The sequence below is a fragment of the Neoarius graeffei genome, chromosome 11, assembly GCF_027579695.1.
Source record: "Neoarius graeffei isolate fNeoGra1 chromosome 11, fNeoGra1.pri, whole genome shotgun sequence".
NCBI lineage: Eukaryota > Metazoa > Chordata > Actinopteri > Siluriformes > Ariidae > Neoarius > Neoarius graeffei.
This window is the reverse complement of record NC_083579.1, coordinates 16139723-16166948: the sequence shown is the minus strand read 5'-3', so window position 1 is coordinate 16166948 and position 27226 is coordinate 16139723. Positions and strand designations below refer to the sequence as shown.

At 43.1% G+C, this 27226-nt stretch overlaps 1 protein-coding gene across 7 annotated transcripts in view; it reads right to left on the bottom strand.

Annotated features, from left to right (window-relative positions):
* LOC132894137 (TOG array regulator of axonemal microtubules protein 1) overlaps positions 1 to 27226 on the bottom strand; it is a 144001-nt gene that overhangs the window by 98699 nt on the left and 18076 nt on the right. For all 7 annotated transcript variants that reach the window (XM_060933503.1, XM_060933502.1, XM_060933508.1 and 4 more), the window contains exon 3: positions 3407 to 3470. In XM_060933503.1, the coding sequence (XP_060789486.1) occupies positions 3407 to 3470 (64 nt within the window). The remainder of the gene's footprint in view (positions 1 to 3406; positions 3471 to 27226) is intronic.

Here is a 27226-nt window from a genome sequence, read left to right as displayed (position 1 = left end):
GCACACTCATACACACACAGTCATATGCATATTTATGCATACATACACTCACAAGTATGCACTCACATGCACACGCAACATCTATGAGCACACTCTCTCTTTCACACACACTTTCTCTCTCTCTCTCTGACAAACAGACACACACACACAATAGCGGAGCTCCAAACCTAAGAAAAAAATGGTAAACCCATCGAGTCGATTTTTTGTGGTTTGTCCATGTACGTGTACCACCAGTCATACATACCGCCTAGTGGCCAGTGTTAGTAATTACCAGTTGTACACACGCCTAGTGGCCAGTGTTAGTAATTACCAGTCATACACACCGCCTAGTGGCCAGTGTTAGTAATTACCAGTCATACACACCGCCTAGTGGCCAGTGCTAGCCAGTAAAGAAATAAAACAAAAGAGACTGGCTAGGATATAAGAAAATTCTACAACCCAGAAACAGATGGGAGCTCCGCTTTTAGGCAGTGCCTAAATCTATATATTAGTGACCTGCCATCATTGTGCATTTTGTTGCAGACATATGAAAACTCTGCATGTACACACACACACACACACACACACACACACACACACACACTGCAGACACAGGAAAGCTAAGATGACTTAAGATTACAGCGTGAGATAGAGATAAGGAGGAGACACATGTATAGTTTTGTACATACATAAATGTACATTTTCACACCACAGAAACACACACACACACACACACTTACAGTCTTTGTCTATCTCTCATCCGTCAAGCAGTCATGGCATTTGCAACATGCACATCACCTTTGAACATTTGATGAATACATGACATGTGACTGTTTTGTTGGGTGGCGGGATGTCCTGGGTTGCGGAACCACACATGCGAGGGCCCGTCAAGGCCGCTAGCGGCTTTAATTTTGTTTTGTTTTTCGGAACTTAAAATGTGTGTGTAGGGGAAACACTGTTACCGAAAATCAACAATGAGGTGGTGTGAATGTTACCATGCCAAAGTTTGTTAGTTTTCAATAATGGTACATTATAAAAAGTGTCTTATATTCCTTTTCTATTACAGCAATTTCCCATCCTTTACAATGTTCAGTTCATTAATGAAGGACATGTCATACCCTTAAGCCTTTCATTTAACATTGCAAAGTGTTTGAAAAACAAATTAGTTCCTGTTATCACTTACATTATAGTAGTAAGAAACAGCTGTTCCTTTAACAGCCTGTCTTTTTTCTGTCTCTTGAAGTTAACACAAAAAACACAGCTTGCCACGTTACCAAGAAACCGTAAAGCACCTCTGTCCTGATGATTCTCTCGCGGTGCCACGGACTTACTGACACTGGAGACTCCTCCAGTAAATATTAAAAATACATGTCTCCTTTCAAACAGCTTCACTTTTTTGATACAACACCACATTTATTATGATGCTTCAATTATGTGGAGGATGGAAGTTACCTCCAGTCATCCTTTATTAGCTTTCAGTCAATATTTCCCCGCTCCAACTAATCAACACCGAAGAAGGATGTGATAATTATGTGTTATCAAGGTGTAAACAAGCTGATATACAGTGCCTTGAAAAAGTATTCATACCCCTTGAACTTTTTCACATTTTTCCACCTTACAACCACAAACTTAAAAGTTTTTTATTGAGATTTTATGTGATAGACCAACACAGAGTAGCACAGAATTGTGAAGTGAAATGAAAATGATAAATGGTCTTCAAAATTTTAAACAAATAAAAATCTGAAAAAATGTGGTGTGCATTAGTATTCAGCCCCTCTGCGTCAATACTTTGTAGAGCCACCTTTTGCTGCAATTACAGTTGCAAGTCTTTTGTGTCTCTACCAGCTTTGCACATCTAGACACTGAAATTTTTGCCCATTCTTCTTTGCAAAATAGCTCAAGCTCAGCCAGATTGGATGGAGAGCGTCTGTGAACAGCAATTTTCAAGTCTTGCCACAGATGCTCAATGGGATTTAGGTCTGGACTTTGACTGGGCCATTCTAACACATGAATATTCTTTGATCTAAACCATTCCGCTGTAGCTCTGGCTGTATGTTTAGGGTCATTGTCTTGCTGGAAGGTGAATCTCCTTCCCAGTCTCAAGTCTTTTGCAGCCTCCAACAGGTTTTCTTCCAGGATTGCCCTGTATTTAGCTCCATCCATCTTCCCATCAACTCTGACCAGCTTCCCTGTCCCTGCTGAAGAAAAGCATCCCCATAGCATGATGCTGCCACCATCATGTTTCACAGTGGGGATGGTGTGTGCAGGGTGATGAGCAGTGTTAGTTTTCTGCCACACATAGCGCTTTGCATTTAGGCCAAAAAGTTCAACTTTGGTCTCATCTGACCAAAGCACCTTCTTCCACATGTTTGGTGTGTCCCCTACATGGCTTCTGGCAAACTGCAAACGGGACTTCTTATGCCTGTCTTTCAACAATGGCTTTCTTCTTGCCACTCTTCCAAAAAGGCCAGATTTGTGGAGTGTACAACTTATAGTTGTCCTGTGCACAGATTCTCCCACCTGAGCTGTGGATTTCTGCAGCTCCTCCAGAGTGATCACGGGCCTCTTGGCTGCTTCTCTGACCAGTGCTCTCCTTGCTCGCTCTGTTGGTTTAGGTGGACGGCCATGTCTTGGTAGGTTTGCAGTTGTGCCATACTTTTTCCATTTTTGAATGATGGATTGAACAGTGCTTCTTGAGATGTTCAGAGCTTGGGATATTTTTTTTATAGCCTAACCCTGCTTTAAACTTCTCCAGAACTTCCCTGACCTGTCTGGTGAGTTCTTTGGTCTTCATGATGCTGGTTTGTTCGTCAGTGTTCTCTAACAAACCACTGAGGCCTTCACAGAACAAGTGGATTTATGCTGAGAGTAAATTACACACAGTAGGACTCTATTAACTAATTAAATGACTTCTGAAGGCATTGATTGCACTGGATTGTATTTAGAGGTATCAGAGTACAGGGGGATGAATACTAATGCACACCACATTTTTCAGATTTTTATTTGTTTAAAATTTTGAAGACCATTTATCATTTTCGCTTCACTTCACAATTATGCGCTACTCTGTGTTGCTCTATCACATAAAATCTCAATAAAAAACTTTTAAGTTCGTGGTTGTAAGGTGGAAAAATGTGAAAAGGTTCAAGGGGTATGAATACTTTTGCAAGGCACTGTACATTAGAGCAGGAGAAAATAATGAACCAGGCAACATTATTGCCCTGAAGGAGTGGACTGGGACTGAAGAACGCTTCACCCAAGGTTAACTAATTGTCATGGCATTAAGCTTGAAGATGTGTCTCTACTCACCTCAAACATCAGCTCTGATTAAAAAAAAAATCATTAGTCTAAGCTCAAGTGATGAGGAAGAAGAAGAAGGACAGAGAAACAGAGATACTGAAGGGATGAAAAGTTCTCGACATGGACTTACCAGAGTGGGTGACACAGGTTTCCTGATTTAGCCTCATGGAGGAAGTGAGATCTTCAAGACTTGACTAAAGCAACAACAAAAAAATATTTAGTTAGCCCATCTTTCCCTGACACAGGAACTATTATTTGTGGTGCAGTTTTGCAGTGAAATAATTCATGACCATGTGCACTATGTGGCCAAAAAGAAGAGTGGAGCTCATTAGAACAGTGAAGGGGAATAACTCTGGACTGAGGTGAAGTCGATAAGTTCATAAAACACGTGTGTGATGGTCAGAGGTGCACACACTTCTGGCTATACAGTGTATTAACTGCAAAATTATGAATAGCCATGGAGCAATACCTTCATTTCTCTTTCCACGAACCAGCCAGTAACATAGACCTGGATGTTAGCTACATTCCTGTGCATGGAGAGAGAAGACTTTATCGTCCTTCACACTCAACCTGACAGTGAGAACCGAGAACCGCAGGTGAAATTAAACAAAACCAGCTTCGACGTATGCCCTACATTAATATGGACTGTAATAGTTTCTTTAAACTGAAGTGCTTAAAATAATTAATTTATCAGTTTCGCCCGTAGTCAGCTGGGATAGGCTCCAGCTTGCCTGCAACCCTGTAGAACAGGACAGGATAAAGCGGCTACAGATAATGAGGTGAGAAGATCGACTGTGAGCTACTGCTCACTTACGTATCCCCCCGCTCTCACTTATATCAGAATGCAAGCAATTGAAGGAATAGGACACTTATTATGAATGTTGACTTCAACAAATAATTAACTCTGAAACAAGTAAGTAAAGAGCAGTGTCTCTCCTCAGGGATTTCAAATAGCATCCTGGTAAACTGGCATTTTGAAATAGCATTTTGCTTCTTGAAATAGTGTCAAAATCCACCCTATATGTTTCGTAAATACATTCAGTCGGTAAACAGGAAGTTGATGTGTGACAGACCTGAAAAAGGTGTACACACTATAGAACCCCAAGCTGAATATCGGTACTGAATATCAAGCAATTGTGATTTGTAGTTGCTGAGAAAAGTGTTACCAAAATTTTGTAAATCCACGCTATATGTTTTGTAAATACATTCAGTCAGTAAACAGGAAGTTGATGTGCGACAGAGCTGAAAATGGTAAACACGGTATAGAACCCCAAGCTGAAGTTTCGTACCAAGCACCAAGTGGCTATGATTTGTGGTTGCTGAGAAAAAGGGTGTTTGGGACAAATGGCGATACAGACAGATGGACAGAGGTAAACCAGTATACCCCCCTCCTTTGGAACAGATATATATATCTGTTCCAAAGAAGGGGGGGTATAGAGGATTTCGACGTGACGTCACAGGTCACGTGACGCCCCGGTGTCCGCCATTTTGAAGGTCAAGCTAGCTAATGTCAACAACATAGTAGCTGGTATGTTACTGTAGCAATGTTTACGTTCAGTCATTTGGATGACTGTTAAAACCTTTCAGCCTCAAGTTTTTCCTTTACTGTATTTACTAGTTTACTGAGCTAGCACGCTCGGGCAGGCTGGGAGCGAGCGCGCTAGCTCGGGCAGGCTGGGAGCGAGCGCGCTAGCTCGGGTAGGCTGGGAGCTAGCGCGCTCGCTCCCAGCCTGCCCGAGCGCGCTAGCTCAGTAAACTAGTAAATCCAGTAAAGGAAAAACTTGAGACTGAAAGGTTTTAACAGTCATCCAAATGACTGAACGTAAACATTGCTACAGTAACATACCAGCTATGATGTTGTTGACATTAGCTAGTGCTAACAGCTAGCTGCTAGTGCACTGCTACAACTACACCGACCCTAATAATACAGTTCTTGGTCATTGCCTGGTAACAGCAAATTTATAACGGGCCATGTCTCAACAGACTAAGATGTTATTTCAGTGACATTTAATAACATTTTGTTTATCCTGAGGACCGAAAGTAAATGAAAATGTGAACAAACCTTAGCTGTAATAAGATGGCGACCACCGGCTCCAGGGACGACCCACTGATGTAGGCATGTTACCCAGCCTGGTTTTTAACGACATAGGTATACAGATCATGTGGGCCGAAGTCAGGTAAAGACGAGGGCTTCGTGTACTTCCGTACGTCAGTGAACAATCCTGGTGGAAGCAGGTAAACGTCGTTCTCTAAGCCTGCTAACCTCAATTTTTGCAAATACCTCTCCCTCTGCTCGCCCTGTAAATGCCCTACGTCGCTGGATAGTGAAGGTGTTTTCTGCATCTCGCTCCTTTTTCTTTTATGTTTTTTCCCTGGTATTTCCCACACGCCTGACTGTAGGTCAGGAAGATCACCCGCGCTGCAGCGCTGCAAAGCCAGAAAAAGATAGCCTGGTAACGTGTACGGATCACGTACACCAGCATCATTGATTTTCTGGTGATATCGCTTCTTACTCGCGTCATCTAGGCCGGATAAAATACTCGACAATGAGACTTCGTCATAATCAACAGTGTATCGCTGCCGGTAGTCGCCATATTTGTGACCGTCAAAATGGCGGCATAAATATTGTCGCTATGGAAACAATGACGTAGGCCGAAATCCTCTATACTGGTCCATCGGTCCGCAAGCCTGCCTCTGCACTAGTAGTCAGTATTATAATTTCAAACTACTGGTCACTGTCAATCAGATTATGTAGAAGAGCGATTGGCTGGCTTTGCTCTCATTGCTTTTGTCACTGTGTGCCACGTCGCGCAAGTCCCGCCCCCCATTCTAGAATGTTAAGCGTTCCCACCCGCGCGAGGTTGCACCCTTGCACTTATTCATTCATTCTGTCCCAAGTCCAATCATTCGCGCACATACGCTTTATGAGAGCAATATCATGGCATGTTCAAAGCAAGCTACTCTTGACTCTTTCTTTGGAACGCGCCCATCTGACAGTGCAGATACACAACATGAGCCAGAGCCAAAAAAATATCGCCCATTCACTTGCAATTACGACCATTCATACATACAATTCGGCTTTATTTCGAGTGATAGTGGTCCCCCGAAACCAATTTGTGTTATCTGCCAAACCATGCTAAGCAACGAAGCTATGAAGCCATCCAAATTACGCTGGCATTTGGAAACTAAACATTCGCATCTCAAGGATAAATCAGAGGATTTTTCAGAAGAAAACATGATGGCCACCCAAACTAAAGAATTGAAAAGTAATTTGACAGAGAATGAAAAGCTAACAAAGGCATCATACGTGATTTCACACCACATTTCCAAATGTCAGGCACCCTTCACAATTGGGGAGAAGCTAATTATGCCTTCGATTGTTACTGCTTGTAGTGAGGTGTTGGGTCCGGCTGCTGCAGCCAAAGTAAAAGAGATTCCTCTGTCAAATGACACGGTCTGTCGTCGAATTGACGATATGGCGGCAGACATCGAAATGCAAATTTTAGAAAGGGCGAAGTCATCTGACTGGTTTGCCATTCAATTGGATGAGACCATGGATCTCTCTAACTTGGCTATGCTTCTGATCTACATCAGATATGCTCATGAGGGCCGGTTTCATAAGGATTTTTTGTTTTGTAAAGTGCTTCCAGAGACCACAACCGCTGGAGAAATATTCCGTATGCTTGATGGGTACATCTCTGGGCATGGGTTGATATGGGGGCATTGCGTCAGTGTCTGCACAAATGGGGCAGCGGCTATGACTGGCAGGCACAACGGAGTTGTTGCTCGGGTAAAAGCCGTTTCACCATCAGTGCAGGCAACGCACTGTGCTATTCATCGAGAGGTACTTGCCTCTAAACGCCTGTCCACAGAGCTTCATGAAGTTTTAAATCAAGTGGTCAAAATAGTGAACTTCATTTAGGCCAATCCGACAAATTCCTGTCTATTTACAGCTCTGTGTGATGAGATGCACTCTGAGGTTCGTTGGCTGTCACGGGGTAAAGTGGTGGAGTGTACGAGTTGAGGCATGAGGTTGAGGCATTCTTGACAAATAAACAGTCCAATCTTGCCGATCACCTGCGAGATCAGTCTTGGCTTATAAAGGTAGCTTATCTTTCTGACATCCTGGACCATTTCAATATGCTAAACCTGTAGATCCAAGGCCAAGTGTGTGACATTTTTCAAGCCAATGATAAAATCTCTCAGTCTGGACCAACAGAGTTAATAGAGGTGTGTTTGACATGTTCAGCTGTCTGTCGTCTCTGGCTGATGAAGGTGTGGATTTGGGGCAGATGCCGGCAGTGATCGCACAACACCTTACCGAAACACTGCGTCGTTTTGATTCATACTTCCCCTCAAAATCCCATCTCATGGAAAAGCAATGGGTAAGAGATCCGTTCACCAACCCAGAAACGAGCGCTCTGCCACCTGTGGTGCAGGATAAACTTCTGGAGCTTTCGTGCGATGCTGGTCCGCAGTCAAGATTTGGTCGACTTTGTCTGAATTCTGGCTGATGAATATCCCCAGCTGAGTGAGATGGCAGTGAAAACACTGATGCCTTTCCATTCAACATACCTCTGTGAGACCGCATTTTCACATGTGACAGCCACAAAGACAAAATACCGAAACAGGCTCAACTCAGAAAACCCATTCCGAGTGGCCTTGTCACCCTGTCTTCCTCGTTTCGACCTGTTAGTGGCGAGAAAGCAGGTACATCCTTCGCATTAGAATGCTGACTTTTCTTTTACCAAATCTCTGTGGGTGACTGGGCCTGTCATTTCAGGTTAAAAGTCAGCACGTAGCCTATGTTCAGTTCTCCCGTCTTCATACTGGGACTGTGTAATCAGTCAGTATTCGGGCTACAGTGGGTCTTTAGGTTTCTCGGTTTGAGGTCCCATGTTTCTGGTAGACCTTTTTATAAGTGTGTGTATGTTATTGAGGCACTGTTTGGCAGTAGAGGTCTGCGCGGGACAGAATTTTCAGTCCCGCTCCCGCCCGTTCCCACATTGTGCAGTCCCACTCCCGCCCGCTCCCGCAAAGAATTATGATTTTCAGTCCTGCTCCCGCCCGCAAATCCCGCATGATGCAGACGTTCGTGTTATTTCTCATGAAAGTTCTTGTCATTGGCTTGGGGAATTAAACATGCTGAGCTTAGCTGAGCTCTCCACTGACCGATCCTTCACCTAGCGCACGTAGCGAGGGTACACGTTGCCAGGCGGCATGCGCAGCTGAGGCTTTACAGAGATACCCATTGTGAGCTTCACTAGAGGAGCTCTTCTGCCATGATCGGAGATCTCAAACACGGAACAGCGGAAAGGAATCGGAAACGTACGAGAGGTTAGACCACATCCGCAAATTTAGGCATCTTAAAATGTTTTTAATGCCAAATAAAATATCCAGCACAAATTATATATGATAGACATAAATTAATAATTTATAAATTTTATTTTAAACACGTTTTTAGTTAGTGGGACTGCAGCTTATCACCTCTCCCGCCCGTGCCCACATTCTGCACTCCCCCTCCCGCCCGCGCCTGCAATGAGCTTTCAAAATTTGTCCCGCGCCGCACTGCTTTGTGTCGGGTCCCGCAGGAGTGCAGGGCTCTATTTGGCAGTGCTTCAAGTTCAAAGGTGTAGTTTAAAAAAAAAAAATCTAAAACACAAAAGTTAAAAAAAAAAATCTTGGTTTAATGGCTCTTACACAAATGTAATAATAGGTTAATAATAATAAGAATAATAATAATAAGAATAAGAATAATAGGCTTACTACTACTACTACTACTAATAATAATAATAATAATGATAATAATTATAATGGCATATCTTTGGACAGTTACTGGTCATTTGGCAATTTTCTACAATTCTGCCAATGCACTCCTGTTAGGTCTTATTTAGCCAAAATATTGTTATGCTGGTATAAGCCTGCTACTTGTAACAAGTACTACTAACAAAAAAAAAAAAATAATAACAATAATAATAAACTATGTATGTATGTATGGAGGCGCACACGATGTGTGTGTGTGTGTGTGTGGGGGGGGGGGGTTCAGGCGGGCCTAAAACATCATCGGATTTTCACACAAGTCCTAAAGGTAGATAAAGAGAACCCAGTTAAACAAATGAGACAAAAATATTATACTTGGTCATTTATTTATTGAGGAAAATGATTCAATGTTACATATCTGTGAGTGGCAAAAGTATGTGAACCTCTAGGATTAGCAGTTAATTTGAAGGTGAATTTAGAGTCAGGTGTTTTCAATCAATGGGATGACAATCAGGTGTGAGTGGGCACCCTGTTTTATTTAAAGAACAGGGATCTATCAAAGTCTGATCTTCACAACACATGTTTGTGAAAGTGTATCATGGCACGAACAAAGGAGATTTCTGAGGACCTCAGAAAAAGCGTTGCTGATGCTCATCAGGCTGGAAAACATTACAAAACCATCTCTAAAGAGTTTGGACTCCACCAATCCACAGTCAGACAGACAGACTGTGTACAAATGGAGGAAACTCAAGACCATTGTTACCCTCCCCAGGAGTGGTCGACCAACAAAGATCACTCCAAGAGCAAGGCGTGTAATAGTCAGCGAGGTCACAAAGGACCCCAGGTAACTTCTAAGCAACTGAAGGCCTCTCTCACATTAGCTAATGTTAATGTTCATGAGTCCACCATCAGGAGAACACTGAACAACAATGTTGTGCATGGCAGGGCTGCAAGGAGAAAGCCACTGCTCTCCAAAAAGAACATTGCTGCTTGTCTACAGTCTGCTAAAGATCACATGGACAAGCCATAAGGCTATTGGACAAATGTTTTGTGGACAGATGAGACCAAAATAGAAATTTTTGGTTTAAATGAGAAGCGTTATGTTTGGAGAAAGGAAAACACTGCATTCCAGCATAAGAACCTTATCCAATCTGTGAAACATGGTGGTGGTAGTATCATGGTTTGGGCCTGTTTTGCTGCATCTGGGCCAGGATGGCTTGCCATCATTGATGGAACAATGAATTCTGAATTATACCAGTGAATTCGAAAGGAAAATGTCAGGACATCTGTCCATGAACTGAGTCTCAAGAGAAGGTGGGCCATGCAGCAAGACAACAGCCCTAAGCACACAAGTCATTCTACCAAAGAATGGTTAAAGAATAATAAAGTTAATGTTTTGGAATGGCCAAGTCAAAGTCCTGACTTTAATCCAATCAAAATGTTGTGGAAGAGCAATTCCAGCGTTATGGACGTGACACTTGAACTCAAAATGGCAACAAATGACCCAGTGCATATTTTATTGTCTCCCAGTATTTAAACAGGTGTTGCATATTTTAAGGCTGTACCATACTGGAGAAGTGATAGAACAAGAACAATTCCCATAGTACATCTAGGGCATGCCATAAAATGCCAATAAAAGACGTGTTATGGATGTGACAGAAAAAGTATCACTTTTCTTGGGTGACTGTACATTTTTATCAAACTCTGTGAAACTGTAAACCTAATGTCGAAATGGAGATATCCATTTGATAGAGGGGTCCAAGGTGAATATTAAAAAATCTTTGTTTAAAATATTTTGTATTTCATGCAGAGTTTCGGAAGGAAAAGTCAGCGTTATGGATGTGACGAAATTCCGTTATGGATGTGACGCGTCTGAAATAGACATGGCATATGTTTAGAAAATCAGCAATTTAACCACCATAACCCTTTGAAAAACTCTCTAAATATCAGCTAAAACTATCAAAGTTCTTAAATAATATTTAGGATGGCTATTGTTTTGCTGTTTTGTGGATTTTAGCATACATTTCTGTGGCTTGTGGCAATAATATAGAATTGTACATGATCAAAGTTGATTTTAGCTTGGGGTTTACATTATAAGAAAGAAAGACTGACAGTGACATATTAGGTTGGTTACAAATTGGTTCAACTTATTCACATCTGAAAAATACAGGCCTAGGTGATATCTCTGGGAGTGGTTTTGATGTATTACATGTTGCTTTATTTTTGCATGGTGAGGTTGACATTTACATGGAATTGCCCGGAAGGACCTGAAGTGAGTAGTTCATGTGAGGAAACCCACCAACATCCCAGAGTTGAAGCTGTTCTGTATGGAGGAACGGGCTAAAATTCCTCCAAGCCGGTGTGCAGGACTGATCAAAAGTTACCGCAAACATTTAGTTGCAGTTATCGCTGCACAAGGGGGTCACAGCAGATACTGAAAGCAAAGGTTCACATACTTTTGCCACTCACAGATATGTAATATTGGATCATTTTCTTCAATAAATAAATGAGCAAGTATAATATTTCTGTCTCATTTGTTTAACTGGGTTCTCTTTCTCTACTTTTAGAACTTGTGTGAAAATCCGATGATGTTTTAGGTCATATTTATGCAGAAATATAGAAAATTCTAAAGGGTTCACAAACTTTCAAGCACCACTGTACATCACGTGGTGGGCTTTCCCCGTTCACGCAAGACATTGTCTCATCTCATCTCATTATCTCCAGCCGCTTTATCCTTCTACAGGGTCGCAGGCAAGCTGGAGCCTATCCCAGCTGACTACGGGCGAAAGGCGGGGTACACCCTGGACAAGTCGCCAGGTCATCACAGGGCTGACACATAGACACAGACAACCATTCACACTCACATTCACACCTACGGTCAATTTAGAGTCACCAGTTAATCTAACCTGCATGTCTTTGGACTGTGGGGGAAACCGGAGCACCTGGAGGAAACCCACACGGACACGGGGAGAACATGCAAACTCTGCACAGAAAGGCCCTCGCCGGCCACGGGACTCGAACCCGGACCTTCTTGCTGTGAGGCGACAGTGCTAACCACTACACCACCGTGCCGCTCGCAAGACATTGTGGGATACAAATTTGAAACAAGGAAAGAAAAATGGAGGATGTGTGCACAAATGAAACATGAAAGACTGACTACAGTAACAGAAAGTGAGAAAAGGCAATATGTTGTGAAGAAAAGGAAACACAGGACCAAACTAATAAATATCGGCAGTCAGCGAGCACCTTGGTGTGATCAGCTGTTCATTTAGCGACAAAATGATGGGACTGTCAGTGTACGGTCAAAGGTAAGCCTGTAGATGACAGTAATGCAACACTGTGGGTGCCAGTTGCTATAAAACCAAAAAGAAGAAGGTAAACCTGCGCATGCGCACACAGACTTCCTCTGTGTCTGCTTGACTGCGCAAAGCGAGCGATTTCATGGTATTATTTGCTCGGGAATCCCCTCAAATTAAATAACTTCCCAGCCACAGAATGGCCTGATATTTTGTGAGATATTATAGAAATACAGTGGTGCTTGAAAGTTTGTGAACCCTTTAGAATTTTCTATATTTCTGCACAAATAGGACCTAAAACAACATCAGATTTTCACACAAGTCCTAAAAGTAACAGAGAACCCAGTTAAACAAATGAGACAAAAATATTATACTTGGTCATTTATTTATTGAGGAAAATGATCCAATATTACATATCTGTGAGTGGCAAAAGTATGTGAACCTCTAGGATTAACAGTTAATTTGAAGGTGAAATTAGAGTCAGGTGTTTTCAATCAATGGGATGACAATCAGGTGTGAGTGGGCACCCTGTTTTATTTAAAGAACAGGGATCTATCAAAGTCTGATCTTCACAACACATGTTTGTGGAAGTGTATCATGGCACAAACAAAGGAGATTTCTGAGGACCTCAGAAAAAGCGTTGATGCTCATCAGGCTGGAAAAGGTTACAAAACCATCTCTAAAGAGTTTGGACTCCACCAATCCAGTCAGACAGATTGTGTACAAATGGAGGAAATTCAAGACGATTGTTACCCTCCCCAGGAGTGATCGACCAACAAAGGTCACTTCAAGAGCAAGGCGTGTAATACAACCTCGATTCCAAAAAAGTTGGGACAAAAGTACAAATTGTAAATAAAAATGGAATGCAATGATGTGGAAGTTTCAAAATTCCATATTTTATTCAGAATAGAACATAGATGACATATCAAATGTTTAAACTGAGAAAATGTATCATTTAAAGAGAAATTAGGTGATTTTAAATTTCATGACAACAACACATCTCAAAAAAGTTGGGACAAGGCCATGTTTACCACTGTGAGACATCCCCTTTTCTCTTTACAACAGTCTGTAAACGTCTGGGGACTGAGGAGACAAGTTGCTCATGTTTAGGGATAGGAATGTTAACCCATTCTTGTCTAATGTAGGATTCTAGTTGCTCAACTGTCTTTGGTCTTTTTTGTCGTATCTTCCGTTTTATGATGCGCCAAATGTTTTCTATGGGTGAAAGATCTGGACTGCAGGCTGGCCAGTTCAGTACCCGGACCCTTCTTCTACGCAGCCATGATGCTGTAATTGATGCAGTATATGGTTTGACATTGTCATGTTGGAAAATGCAAGGTCTTCCCTGAAAGAGACGTCGTCTGGATGGGAGCATATGTTGCTCTAGAACCTGGATATACCTTTCAGCATTGATGGTGTCTTTCCAGATGTGTAAGCTGCCCATACCACACACACTAATGCAACCCCATACCATCAGAGATGCAGGCTTCTGAACTGAGCACTGATAACAACTTGGGTCGTCCTTCTCCTCTTTAGTCCAAATGACACGGCGTCCCTGATTTCCATAAAGAACTTTAAATTTTGATTCGTCTGACCACAGAACAGTTTTCCACTTTGCCACAGTCCATTTTAAATGAGCCTTGGCCCAGAGAAGACGTCTGCGCTTCTGGGTCATGTTTACATACGGCTTCTTCTTTGAACTATAGAGTTTTAGCTGGCAACGGTGGATGGCACGGTGAATTGTGTTCACAGATAACGTTCTCTGGGAATATTCCTGAGCCCATTTTGTGATTTCCAATACAGAAGCATGCCTGTATGTGATGCAGTGCCATCTAAGGGCCAGAAAATCACGGGCACCCAGTACGGTTTTCCAGCCTTTTTTTTTTTTTAAAGATTTTTTTGGGGGCTTTTTTCACCTTTATTGGATAGGACAGTGTAGAGACAGGAAATGAGTGGGAGAGAGATGGGGAGGGATCGGGAAATGACCTCGGGTCGGAATCGAACCCGGGTCCCCAGATTTATGGTATGGCGCCTTATCCACCTGAGCCACAACTCACAAGTTCAATATTTTGAAAAGTTCAATATTTTCCATCAGTTATTTAAGAAAGTGAAAATGTTATATATTATCGACTCATTACACAGAAAAATACTTGAAACATTTTAGCTTATTTTAATTTTAATCAGTATGGCATACAGTACAAAAACAACATCTCAAAATATTAGAATATTTCATTTCGAGTTTGAGTAAAACAGTATGAACACAGTGTATCTCTCGGTCTAGTTCAGTACACACAACCACAATCATGGGGAAGACTGCTGACTTGACTGCTGTCCAGAAGATGATCACTGATGCCCTCCACAAGGAGGGTAAGCCACAAAAGGTCATTGCTGAAAAGGGTGGCTGGAAAAGGTGCACAAGCAACAGGGATGGCCGCAGTCTTGAGAGGATTGTCAAGAAAAGTTGATTCAAGAACTTGGGAGAGCTTCACAAGGAGTGGACTGAGGCTGGTGTCAGTGTATCAAGACCCATCACGAACAGACATCTTCAAGAAAGGGGATACAACTTTTGCATTCCTAATATCAAGCTACTCCTGAGTCAGAGACAATCACTACGTTTACATGCACATAGAGAGAATCGAATTTCTGCCGTTGCTCGACTGAAATCGAAGTTCAAAATGCCATGTATACACCTTAATTCGGCTGAAATTGAACCGTACTTGATTTCTCGGAATCGAGCTACACGACCTAGTTTATGCGATTTCTGCCGAGCTACTTTGTGCATGTATACCCTATCGAGCTAGTTGTCGAGCTACTTCCGGAAGTGACGAGTGACGAGACCACAAGCGGGAAACACAACAGCCTCGGTCGGCATGACAACAGTAGTAGCGAGCAGCAGAAGAGGTCAGGAGGAACAAATGAAGAAGAGAAAATGGCAATGTAGAGCTCTCTGAAGTGTGGGTGGAGCACAGAGGACGGCAGGACAAAGCTTCTGGTACTAATAGGCTTTTTATTGTCAGACTTTTCAGTTTAACAGCCTACTTTTATTCTTGAGAGAAAAAACACACACACACACACACACACACGCGCTGTGTTCTAGTCCCGGGATGAGCTGTCCCCTCTGCTCTCCCTCTGCCTCCTTAAATAGGGCGCGGTTACTGGGAAGACACACAAACACAGGTTAATGACTGTCAGGTGTAGTTATTCTGCCACTCACCTTCCCTGGCTCCGCCCTCCTGTCACAGACCGGCGCTTGACCACGCCCCCACTGCTACAGGCAAGCAGAAACGTGCACTTCTGGAGCAATGAGGAGACAGAGTTCATGCTCATTCAGCTTAAGGAGTTGAATATATTAATATTCATGGACGGGAGAAAAACGCGCAATGGAGAACACGGAACTGATAACTTTGTTTACACTCTTGAATAGCTCTTCTTCATGACGACAACCGGAAGTGTACCAACACGATGGGGCGTGTTGCGCCACCTGTGGCTCGGGTGCACAATGCACCTCACACAATAGCCCGATTTCAGTTGTGTGCATGTAGGATTGGATTTCTCTGGCACCCTGCTGGGACCTTCAGCTCGATTACCGACAGCAGCTCGATTTGGATGTGCATGTAAACGTAGTCATTGTCAGAAGTGTCTTATCTGGGCTAAGGAGAAAAAGAAATGGACTGTTGCTCAGTGGTCCAAAGTCCTCTTTTCAGATAAAAGTACATTTTGCATTTAATTTGGAAATCACGGTTCTGGAGGAAGAGTGGAGAGGCACAGAATCCAAGATGTTTGACGCCCAGTGTGAAGTTTCCATAGTCTGTGATGATTTGGGGTGCCATGTCATCTGCTGGTGTTGGTCCACTGTATTTTATCAAGTCCAAAGTCAACACAGCCATCTACCAGGAGATTTTAGAGCACTTCATGCTTCCATCTGCTGACGAGCTTTTTGGAGATGCTGATTTCCTTTTCCAGCAGGACTTAGCACCTACCCACAGTGCCAAAACTACTACCAAATGGTTTGCTGACCATGATATTACTGTGTTTGATTGGCCAGCCAACTTGCCTGACCTGAACCCCATAGAGAATCTATGGGGTATTGTCAAGAGGAAGATGAGAAACACCCGACCCAAAAATACAGATACGCTGAAGGCCACTATCAAAGCAACCTGGGCTTCAATAACACCTCAGCAGTGCCACAGACTGATCACCTCCATGCCACACCGCATTGATACAGTAATTCATGGTAAAGGAGCCCCAACCAAGTACTGAGTGTATAAATGAATATACTTTTCAGAAGTTGGACATTTCTGTATTGTAAATCCTTTTTTTGATTGATCTTAGGGAATATTCTAATAATTTGAGATACTGGATTTCTGATTTCCATGAGCTATAAGCCATAATCATCAAAATTAAACCAAAAAAAGGCTTTAAATATTTCACTTTACATGTAATGAATATAGAATATATGAAAGTTTACCTTTTTGAATTAAATTATGAAAAAAGGAACTTTTTCATGGTATTCTCATTTTTTGAGATGCACTAGTGTGTGTGTATATATATATATATATATATATATATATATATATATATATATATATATATATATATACATACACACACACACACACATTTTGGATTCTTCAGGCAAATCGGTAGGGATTCCTAGGGTGTACATAACTTGCAACATTTATTGCGCAAAGTGGCCCACTTTAAATCGTTCCTTCTGGACTAGACGGGGCCAAAGTAAGCTACACCATCACTAACGGTCTCATTTATATTTGTTAATCATAAACATAATGCGGGGGTTGGCATGGTGGTGTAGTGGTTAGCGCTGTCGCCTCACAGCAAGAAGGTCCGGGTTCGAGCCCCATGACCGGTGAGGGCCTTTCTGTGTGGAGTTTGCATGCTCTCCCCGTGTCCGCGTGGGTTTCCTCCGGGTGCTCCGGTTTCCCCCACAGTCCAAAGACATGCAGGTTAGGTTACCTGGTGACTCTAAATTGACCGTGGATGTGAATGTGAATGGTTGTCTGTGTCTATGTGTCAGCCCTGTGATGACCTGGCGACTTGTCCAGGGTGTACCCCGCCTTTCGCCCGTAGTCGGCTGGGATGGGCTCCAGCTTGTCTGCGACCCTGTAGAACAGGATAAAGCGGCTAGAGATAATGAGATGAGATGAGATAAACATAATGCCACATCACTAAAGCATAGAGTCCATATACATATGTTCCAGATCAAACCTGAAAACTAGAAGTTTAGATAATTAAAGCAGGGAAAGCTGTTCAGAGGGGGCAGGCTCTGTTCAGAGAACACAATACGTATAGCAGCTACTGTAGCTGTTATCTATTCACCATGACTATGGACTGACTAGTCTACTTCAGAGTGCTAGTCTTATGAAAATGACATCATCAAATCCTGGGTTTTCTGTGTGTGATATGCTCACATAGGTTGTAACGTTCACCAATAAATAAAAAATTGGTTTAAAAACGAAATTTTTTACATCTGAATTCTGTTCCTAAATAAATAAATAAATCACTAAAAGCTTGTCTGCCATTAGATCGCAGTGATTTCCAGTGGGGCAAAAAAGTATTTAATCAGTCACCAATTGTGCAAGTTCTCCCACTTAAAAAGATGAGAGAGGCCTGTAATTTTCATCATAGGTACACTTCAACTATGAGAGACAGAATGAGGAAAAAAAAAATCCAGAAAATCACATTATCTGATTTTTAAAGAAGTTATTTGCAAATTATGGTGGAAAATAAGTATTTGGTCAATAACAAAAGTTCATCTCAATACTTCGCTATATACCCTTTGTTGGCAATGACAGAGGTCAAACGTTTTCTGTAAGTCTTCACAAGGTTTTCACACACTGTTGCTGGTATTTTGGCCCATTCCTCCATGCAGATCTCCTCTAGAGCAGTGATGTTTTGGGGCTGTCGCTGGGCAACACGGACTTTCAACTCCCTCCAAAGATTTTCTATGGGGTTGAGATCTGGAGACTGGCTAGGCCACTCCAGGACCTTGAAATGCTTCTTACGAAGCCACTCCTTCGTTGCCCGGGCGGTGTGTTTGGGATCACTGTCATGCTGAAAGACCCAGCCACGTTTCATCTTCAATGCCCTTGCTGATGGAAGGAGGTTTTCACTCAAACTCTCACGATACATGGCCCCATTCATTCTTTCCTTTACACGGATCAGTCGTCCTGGTCCCTTTGCAGAAAAACAGCCCCAAAGCATGATGTTTCCACCCCCATGCTTCACAGTAGGTATGGTGTTCTTTGGATGCAACTCAGCATTCTTTCTCCTCCAAAACACGACAAGTTGAGTTTTTACCAAAAAGTTCTATTTTGGTTTCATCTGACCATATAACATTCTCCCAATCCTCTTCTGGATCATCCAAATGCTCTCTAGCAAACTTCAGACGGGCCTGGACATGTACTGGCTTAAGCAGGGGGACACGTCTGGCACTGCAGGATTTGAGTCCCTGGCGGCGTAGTGTGTTACTGATGGTAGCCTTTGTTACTTTGGTCCCAGCTCTCTGCAGGTCATTCACTAGGTCCCCCCGTGTGGTTCTGGGATTTTTGCTCACCGTTCTTGTGATCATTTTGACCCCACGGGGTGAGATCTTGCGTGGAGCCCCAGATCGAGGGAGATTATCAGTGGTCTTGTATGTCTTCCATTTTCTAATAATTGCTCCCACAGTTGATTTCTTCACACCAAGCTGCTTACCTATTGCAGATTCAGTCTTCCCAGCCTGGTGCAGGTCTACAATTTTGTTTCTGGTGTCCTTTGACAGCTCTTTGGTCTTGGCCATAGTGGAGTTTGGAGTGTGACTGTTTGAGGTTGTGGACAGGTGTCTTTTATACTGATAACGAGTTCAAACAGGTGCCATTAATCCAGGTAACGAGTGGAGGACAGAGGAGCCTCTTAAAGAAGTTGTTACAGGTCTGTGAGAGCCAGAAATCTTGCTTGTTTGTAGGTGACCAAATACTTATTTTACTGAGGAATTTACCAATTAATTAATTCATTAAAAATCCTACAATGTGATTTCCTGGATTCTTTCCCCCCATTCTGTCTCTCACAGTTGAGGTATACCTATGATGAAAATTACAGGCCTCTCTCATCTTTTTAAGTGGGAGAACTTGCACAATTGGTGGCTGACTAAATACTTTTTTGCCCCACTGTATAGGTCAGTGGCGCTGGCATCCATTCATCTCATCTCATCTCATTATCTCTAGCCGCTTTATCCTTCTACAGGGTCGCAGGCAAGCTGGAGCCTATCCCAGCTGACTACGGGCGAAAGGCGGGGTACACCCTGGACAAGTCGCCAGGTCATCACAGGGCTGACACATAGACACAGACAACCATTCACACTCACATTCACACCTACGGTCAATTTAGAGTCACCAGTTAACCTAACCTGCATGTCTTTGGACTGTGGGGGAAACCGGAGCACCCGGAGGAAACCCACGCGGACACGGGGAGAACATGCAAACTCCACACAGAAAGGCCCTCGCCGGCCCCGGGGCTCGAACCCAGGACCTTCTTGCTGTGAGGCGACAGCGCTAACCACTACACCACCGTGCCGCCCTGGCATCCATTCTTGATACTAATTCTTTAGAAAAAGACAACGAAAGCTACAAGGGGATGGTACACAAGTGTCAATCATAATTATATTCATTTCAATAATTTTATTTTCGGTGTCTGTAGTAGGGAACATTGAGTGCTGTTTTATGCCCCAGTCCCACAACACCGATAACTATAACTATACCCATTACTGTAACTATAACTGAATTTAGTTCCAGTCTGGAGCAGTCACATCACAATTATAATCCCGACTATCAGTTGTTGGTTTTCGTGGGAAAATCTAGCTGTTGTATGCGGTTTGTGTGCACACCCAGTGCACTCAGCAGCACACAATGGCTGACCGTGACAGCGAGGAAGAGCTGCTTTTGATGCTCATTTTGCACAGAAGGCAAAGCCGAAAGAAGAAAAGGAGAATCTGGGTGCATGAAATCCGGCAGCACATAGATGACTGCTAATCTCAGACTCCTGGCCCTCTCGCATGTAACAGACCCACTCGAACAGTCAGTGGCATGACACACACAGCTATACACTGTACATACACAAGATGTATTCCTGTGAGTTTTGCTTCGAGTGCGCTAATAAATTAACCTTTAACACAAACAGATAGCCTAAACTATGACTGACACATTTTAATCTGTTCACGGTGGGCGTTCCCGCCAGGAAACAGAAACCGATTGAAACCCAAAAAGTGAACGTGATTATCATGCCATTACCATGTGAATAGTCCTTTCTGAATGCTTAAGTGGGCGCTCAGCGCTCCAACTCAGGTGTGAGTAAAGTGACAAGGTCTAGGGCGGTGTTTACATTAGACCGTATCAGCAGATCATCAGATTAACATTTTTAAAACGATTCGCGTGCACACAGCAACGCCAATACACGATTCGCGTGCACACAGCAATGCCAATACACGGATATGCTAATCACATGACTAATTAGACAGCACGCAAGTTGAAATGTGTAAATAAACCTCAGTGCGGCTCAGCGCTTCCTCCTCCGCACTCAGGCATCCTGCGCTCCAAATCACTCCGCCCTGAACAGCGAGTGCCCTCTGGAGGGTGCGCACTCCGGCCCTGCGCAGCTCACAGAGCGCGCGAGTGAAGCGCATGAGCAGTGATTCGGGACTGAGCCGCTGTGTGTGTGAGATCCCAGTGCATATCGGGCATGCGCAAGTCACTCACCCCTTGCAAGTGGAAGGATGGCAAGCCTAAAGACAATCATAACTACACAATGGGCAGTATTTGCATCTTACCATGAACAACATTAAGAATGACAAAGCATTATATTCATACTTTTATACTCTTTAATGAAAAACAAAAAGGTGATACAAGGCGGAAACAATAGCAGGAAGTGAAGTCCGCGCCGTTTTTCAGCAGTCGCGTCATATGACCAACGTGGCATGAACAACGCCAGCGAATCAGGAAGGTGGATGTCACAGTGACGTTGTCCAATGACGACGTCAGCTAGAGCTCAGCACTGCGTTTCCTCGTATCTCAATGTTTACACAGCACCAGATCAGATACGAACTGGGTTGAATACGTGGGCCCTGGCGGATTCAAACTGTTCCGCCTGTGGAGTCGTTTCCCGGCGTTTTAATGTGAACGGACAGTGCATCCGCAACAAAAACGAGACGGATACGGTCTAATGTAAACACCACCTAGGTTTCATCCAATTAATTTAGGTAGTTTTTTTTTCAATTACGTATATAATATTATTTGGCAGTGGGCACACAAGGTGCATCACACATGAGACCTTGCGCTGCAAAATCTTTGTTGTTTTTTTTTTACATGATCCACAGATAGTATTTGTGGCAAAGTGTGTGCTCTAAAATCTCGGTTTTAGATCTGGGTTTTAATCTTGCGCAGCCACACACACTTACCAGTCATACCCACTCTACTGCCGATGATCTTCCATACATCTTCCTTTTTGGCTGGATCTTTGTACAGCTTGTGCTTTTTATCATAAAGCATGGGATTCTTTGACACTTCTATAATCAGCTTCTCCTCCATTGATGCAACAAGGATGTACAAAGATGCCCGGGGAAAATAGCATGTGCTTAGATAGTGTCACATGTAAACAATTACCTGATTGGTCAGATGTTTTATCGGATCAGGTCCAGGCCTTGGGGGGGGGACGGTCCAGAAGCAATCTCACCAATACGGATAAACCCAGGCCTGGGCTATAGGTATCGTTATTGGTCTGGTGTGACCACCAATCACACACTGCAGGGGACCAATTTTTTATATATATATATATATATATATATATATATATATATATATATGCGCGCGCCTTTAGGCACACCAGATCCATTATGTTCTTAGGAATGCAATGGATTTGAAGTCAGATTAAATAAACGAAATAAAAAAAGATCACACAAAGAAATAAAATATGTTTATTTTTTTCGCGGTCCGGTTTCCATCAAATCCTGCGCTCTGATTGGCTGGCGAGCGGGTCTGTATCCTACGGTACGGACCCCAGTTACGGACCCCGGTTATGGACCTCTGGCGACTCGCTCGTTCACAGCAACAACAACAAACATGGTAGCAATTTTTGTCAACATTTATTTTCGCATTTCTCAGGAGAATAGCATTAATTTTACAGCATGGATAGCGATAACGACAGTCTTCACAGCGAAAGCGAGTTTTACTACCCTGAGGAAGAAGAAATAAAAGAAAACATTTCAGGAGAAAGCTAAAAACCTCTAACTGTTGCTAACGCCGAGCAAAAACATGGCTGACAAGCCATCGTGTCTCGCACCCATTGTGAAATTTGGTGGAAGAGCAGTGATGATCTGAGGGTGCTTCAGCAAGGCTGGAACAGGGCAGATTTCTGTTTGTGAAGGACACATAAATCAAGCCATGTACAAGGTTATCCTGGAAGAAAATTTCTGCTCTGACAATCTTCCCTAATTCTGAGGATTGGGTTTTCCAGGAGGACAGTACTCCATGCCACACAGCCAGGTCAATCAAGGTGTGCATGGACGACCACAAGAGCAAGACCCTGTCGTGGCCAGCCCAATCTCCAGACCTGAACCCCATAGACAACCTTTGAAATGTGATCAAGAGGAAAATGGATGGTCACAAGCCATCAAACAAAGACGAGCTGATTTCTGAACTCATCCTAAGGTTCAAACATTCGTACTGTGTTGTTTAAAACTGAATATGGTCTTGATTTCTGTGCATTGGTGAAGGTCTGAAAACACTTCATCTTTTTTGTTATTTTGACTCGTGGTAATTTTCTGCAATTAAATGCTCCAAGTGACAATATTTTGATGTGGAATTTGGGGGAAATGTCAGTAGTTTATGGGATGAAACAAGTGTTCATGTTCCTCAAACACATACCAATGAATAGTAAAACCAGAGAAACTGATAATTTTGCAGTGGTCTCTTAATTTTTTTTCCAGAGCCATGTGTATGCGCATACAAATAACACACACGCACACAAATAAATAAATAAATGGCTCTAACTAGGCCTTTTCAGCGTATCGGGCCACTACGCAGTGCTTCCTTACCACTACGCCCACAATATTGCCGACACGCCTGTAAAAGTTGCTGCTACACTAATAAAAAGACTTGTCAATCTTGAAAATGTGTTTTTTTTCCGTGTTAAGAGGCGTTTACAAGCCATGCATAGATAGGAGACAGATCTGGATAGTCATGTATTGTAATTGAACAGCTGAAGCTGAAAATAAAGCTGACACTTGGTGAATATCAAGTGGTTGTTTTATTCTTATTCCATAAATGTGGTCACCAATATAGTTGAATATTAATTATAACAAGACCAACTGTGAGCTACTGCTCACTTGCGTATACCCCCCAGCGCTCGAAAAACCGCATGTCCGATTGTCCGAGACAACTAAAGTACCGTAAAATACCAAATAATAGCCGAGTTCCAATTAACCGCCGAGTTCCCTTTAACGGCCGGGTGTACGCGTGTGTTGTGACAAATAAAGGCCGGTTCCGAATACTCGCCGGGGTCTAAAAAAAAAAAAAGCGTCCGAACGTTCTATCTAGAATCTTGAGGCCCAGCACTTTTCTGGTTTTCTGGTGTTTAAACGATTTTGCATTGCATAGTTTTCTACCGAAACAATATGAATGAATGAATGAATGAATGAATGAATGAATGAAATTATTTCTATAATACTGTTTACAACATTTTGTTACGTGATAATAAACATGCCATTTCAATGTTATAATCTTGGTCTACCGTAATATTTCTTGAGGAATGCAACTCCGTAACTTTTGACAGATGTCTTAGCCACCCCTTTGGGTATACCCAACGAAAGCCAGCGTGTGTGGTGACATTGAGGACTGCGGGTTTCCAAGGTTGGACTGCTGCTTCTGTTAAACGACCTAAATTGCCGAATGCATGCGTCAAAGCACACACTGAGTTTTATTAAAGACCTTATACCATTTCACTTGCCCTTACCCATTCGGATCTGGAAGACGCTTTACAAAAAAGGTGAGAGCGTTCTAACATGCATTTCAGTCTGCTCGCGGCCAATCTAATCCAAGGGGCCTTTTCAACAAGTAATCTGTCGTGCAAGTTGGGCAGAAGCACGCGTCAGGCAGGCAACATGTAGGCCTACAAGTCAGTAACCTATTCAACTAACTTTCATCCGAACTTTAAGTTTTCTACGGGGTCGAGCCACCGTACCAACTCACTCGGGGAATAGGCTCATATCGGCCAAATAGGGAGACGTCTTGGAGAGAAACGTGAGAATGCAAGATGACAGTATGTAGCCACTGCAGGTCACTTATTTTTCAGCACAAGAAAAAACCCTTTGGTTTGACACTTCGCACCCTAATTATGTTGCTTCAACGTCGCGCCCTCCATGCAATTTCAGATTGACAGACATCGCGAAGCGCAAAGGGTGGAGGCTGCATGGGTGAGGGTGATAGCAAGTGACCATAACTTTGCAGAGTAATTAAATCACAGTGCTGCGCACAGACAATGGTGTGGTTTCTTGATTATTTTGTAAAGCATGCGCTTAACTAGTCATTAACAGGAAAAGGTGTGTGATTTATCCTTTATCCACCCCGACTGTGCCATGCGAAGATGCATTCTGCGTCTTCAAAATTCCCCGAAGTCGGCACCGTGCTATCTGTAATCTAACTCTAAACAAACTGTAAGTTATACTGGTTAAAAGTAGGCCTATCTGAGAATGATTTTTTCCCCCGTTTTGAGGGAGATTTTGGGGAAGGTGTTTGTGAAGAAGGACTTAATCGCCTGTTCCAAATAGCCGCCTAGTCTCTAATACGCGCCGGGTCTCTTACGTGATTGAGACAAATAATCGCCCGGGCTATTATTTGGTATTTTACGGTATGTGCAAGGACGAGTAAAACTTGAATGGTAATCGTCCGATCGGACGACAAAAGTTAGTGCTGGCAACCTAAGCAACACAGTCAACTGCTCCATGATGCAGGTATGAACTGGCAGTCGCATATTTCAATTATTATTATGATGCAAAGTGAATCACGCATTGTGACATCTGACTCCTCGTCAAAACAAAGTTTACCTGTGTCTATCGAAAATCTTGTTTTCCTGGACTGGTTCCCGTATAAAATTAATCCTACCAAGCGTCAGAGACATTGACTGTATGCGCATTCTGCGCTAAGAGAGCAGGGAACCAGTCTAAAGTAGCTCATCTCGTTTCACGGGAAATGCGTTAAAAAGTTTTATTCATCAACACGACAGTATATAACAAAAAGTACAAAAAAATATTTTGAGGAAATCATTCAAATTTCCTTGTTTTTGGTTATAATTCGTCGAAGTATGCGTGTTCGAGTGTACTGGAAAAGCTCGGCTCAGAGGGGTCCAGGTAATGACGTAATTATACCAACTGGCTAAGGGCGATGAGGGCCAAGGACATTGTGTGCCAGCAGCGCAGTTGAAGCGGGCAGGTGTCAAACTTGGAACTTTTATATCATGATTGGAGTTAATAATAAATTATATGACTGAATAATGTTCTTTACCTCTAACCAGTATATATGATTTTTTTTTATTGCTTCTGAAGGTTTATTGTATTTCATAATGATATCATTTTTATCTCATCTCATTATCTCTAGCCGCTTTATCCTGTTCTACAGGGTCGCAGGCAAGCTGGAGCCTATCCCAGCTGACTACGGGCGAAAGGCGGGGTACACCCTGGACAAGTCGCCAGGTCATCACAGGGCTGACACATACGGTAGACAGACAACCATTCACACTCACATTCACACCTACGCTCAATTTAGAGTCACCAGTTAACCTAACCTGCATGTCTTTGGACTGTGGTAAAAAACCGGAGCACCCGGAGGAAACCCACGCGGACACAGGGAGAACATGCAAACTCTGCACAGAAAGGCCCTCGCTGGCCACGGGGCTCGAACCCAGACCTTCTTGCCGTGAGGCGACAGCGCTAACCACTACACCACCATGCCACCTATATCATTTTTATTTTCTAAATATTTATCAACATACTGCCATTGTGGCACGGGAGCCTGTGATTGGTGGACAGCCGACAAAGGGTGTCTCCCGCTGGTGACAATCATAAATTTTGCACAGGACTGTGTTCCTTTGGTAACAGAAACAAAGTGCCAGCATTATTATTATACTCATTCAAAACTCTCCCCAGCTTAATATACCCTAAATTATTAATTCCTCTGGTACTAGAACTTCTTTCTTTCTGAATGTGTCTGCATATATTGGTGTTATGGTTTTGTGGATTTATCATAATTATGCTGCTTCACGGGCGGCATGGTGGTGTAGTGGTTAGCGCTGTCGCCTCACAATAAGAAGGTCCTGGGTTCGAGCCCCGTGGCCGGCGAGGGCCTTTCTGTGTGGAGTTTGCATGTTCTCCCCGTGTCCGCGTGGGTTTCCTCCGGGTGCTCCGGTTTCCCCCACAGTCCAAAGACATGCAGGTTAGGTTAACTGGTGGCTCTAAATTGACCGTAGGTGTGAATGTGAGTGTGAATGGTTGTCTGTGTCTATGTGTCAGCCCTGTGATGACCTGGCGACTTGTCCAGGGTGTACCCCGCCTTTCGCCCGTAGTCAGCTGGGATAGGCTCCAGCTTGCCTGCGACCCTGTAGAACAGGATAAAGCGGCCAGAGATAATGAGAGGAGATGCTGCTTCACCTATAAAAATAAATAAAAATACATAAACTGCATTCTGTTCTCTGCAAAATAAAATAAAGCTCTGGGCAAGTGGAATTGTTTTTCGGGCAAGTATGTTTTGGGTGCTGCTTGCCGATTGGGCAAAAGACCGGGAGATTTTTTTTCAAGGACTGCCCCCGCTCTCGCTTACATCAGAATGCAAGCAATCGAAGGAATAGGACAGTTA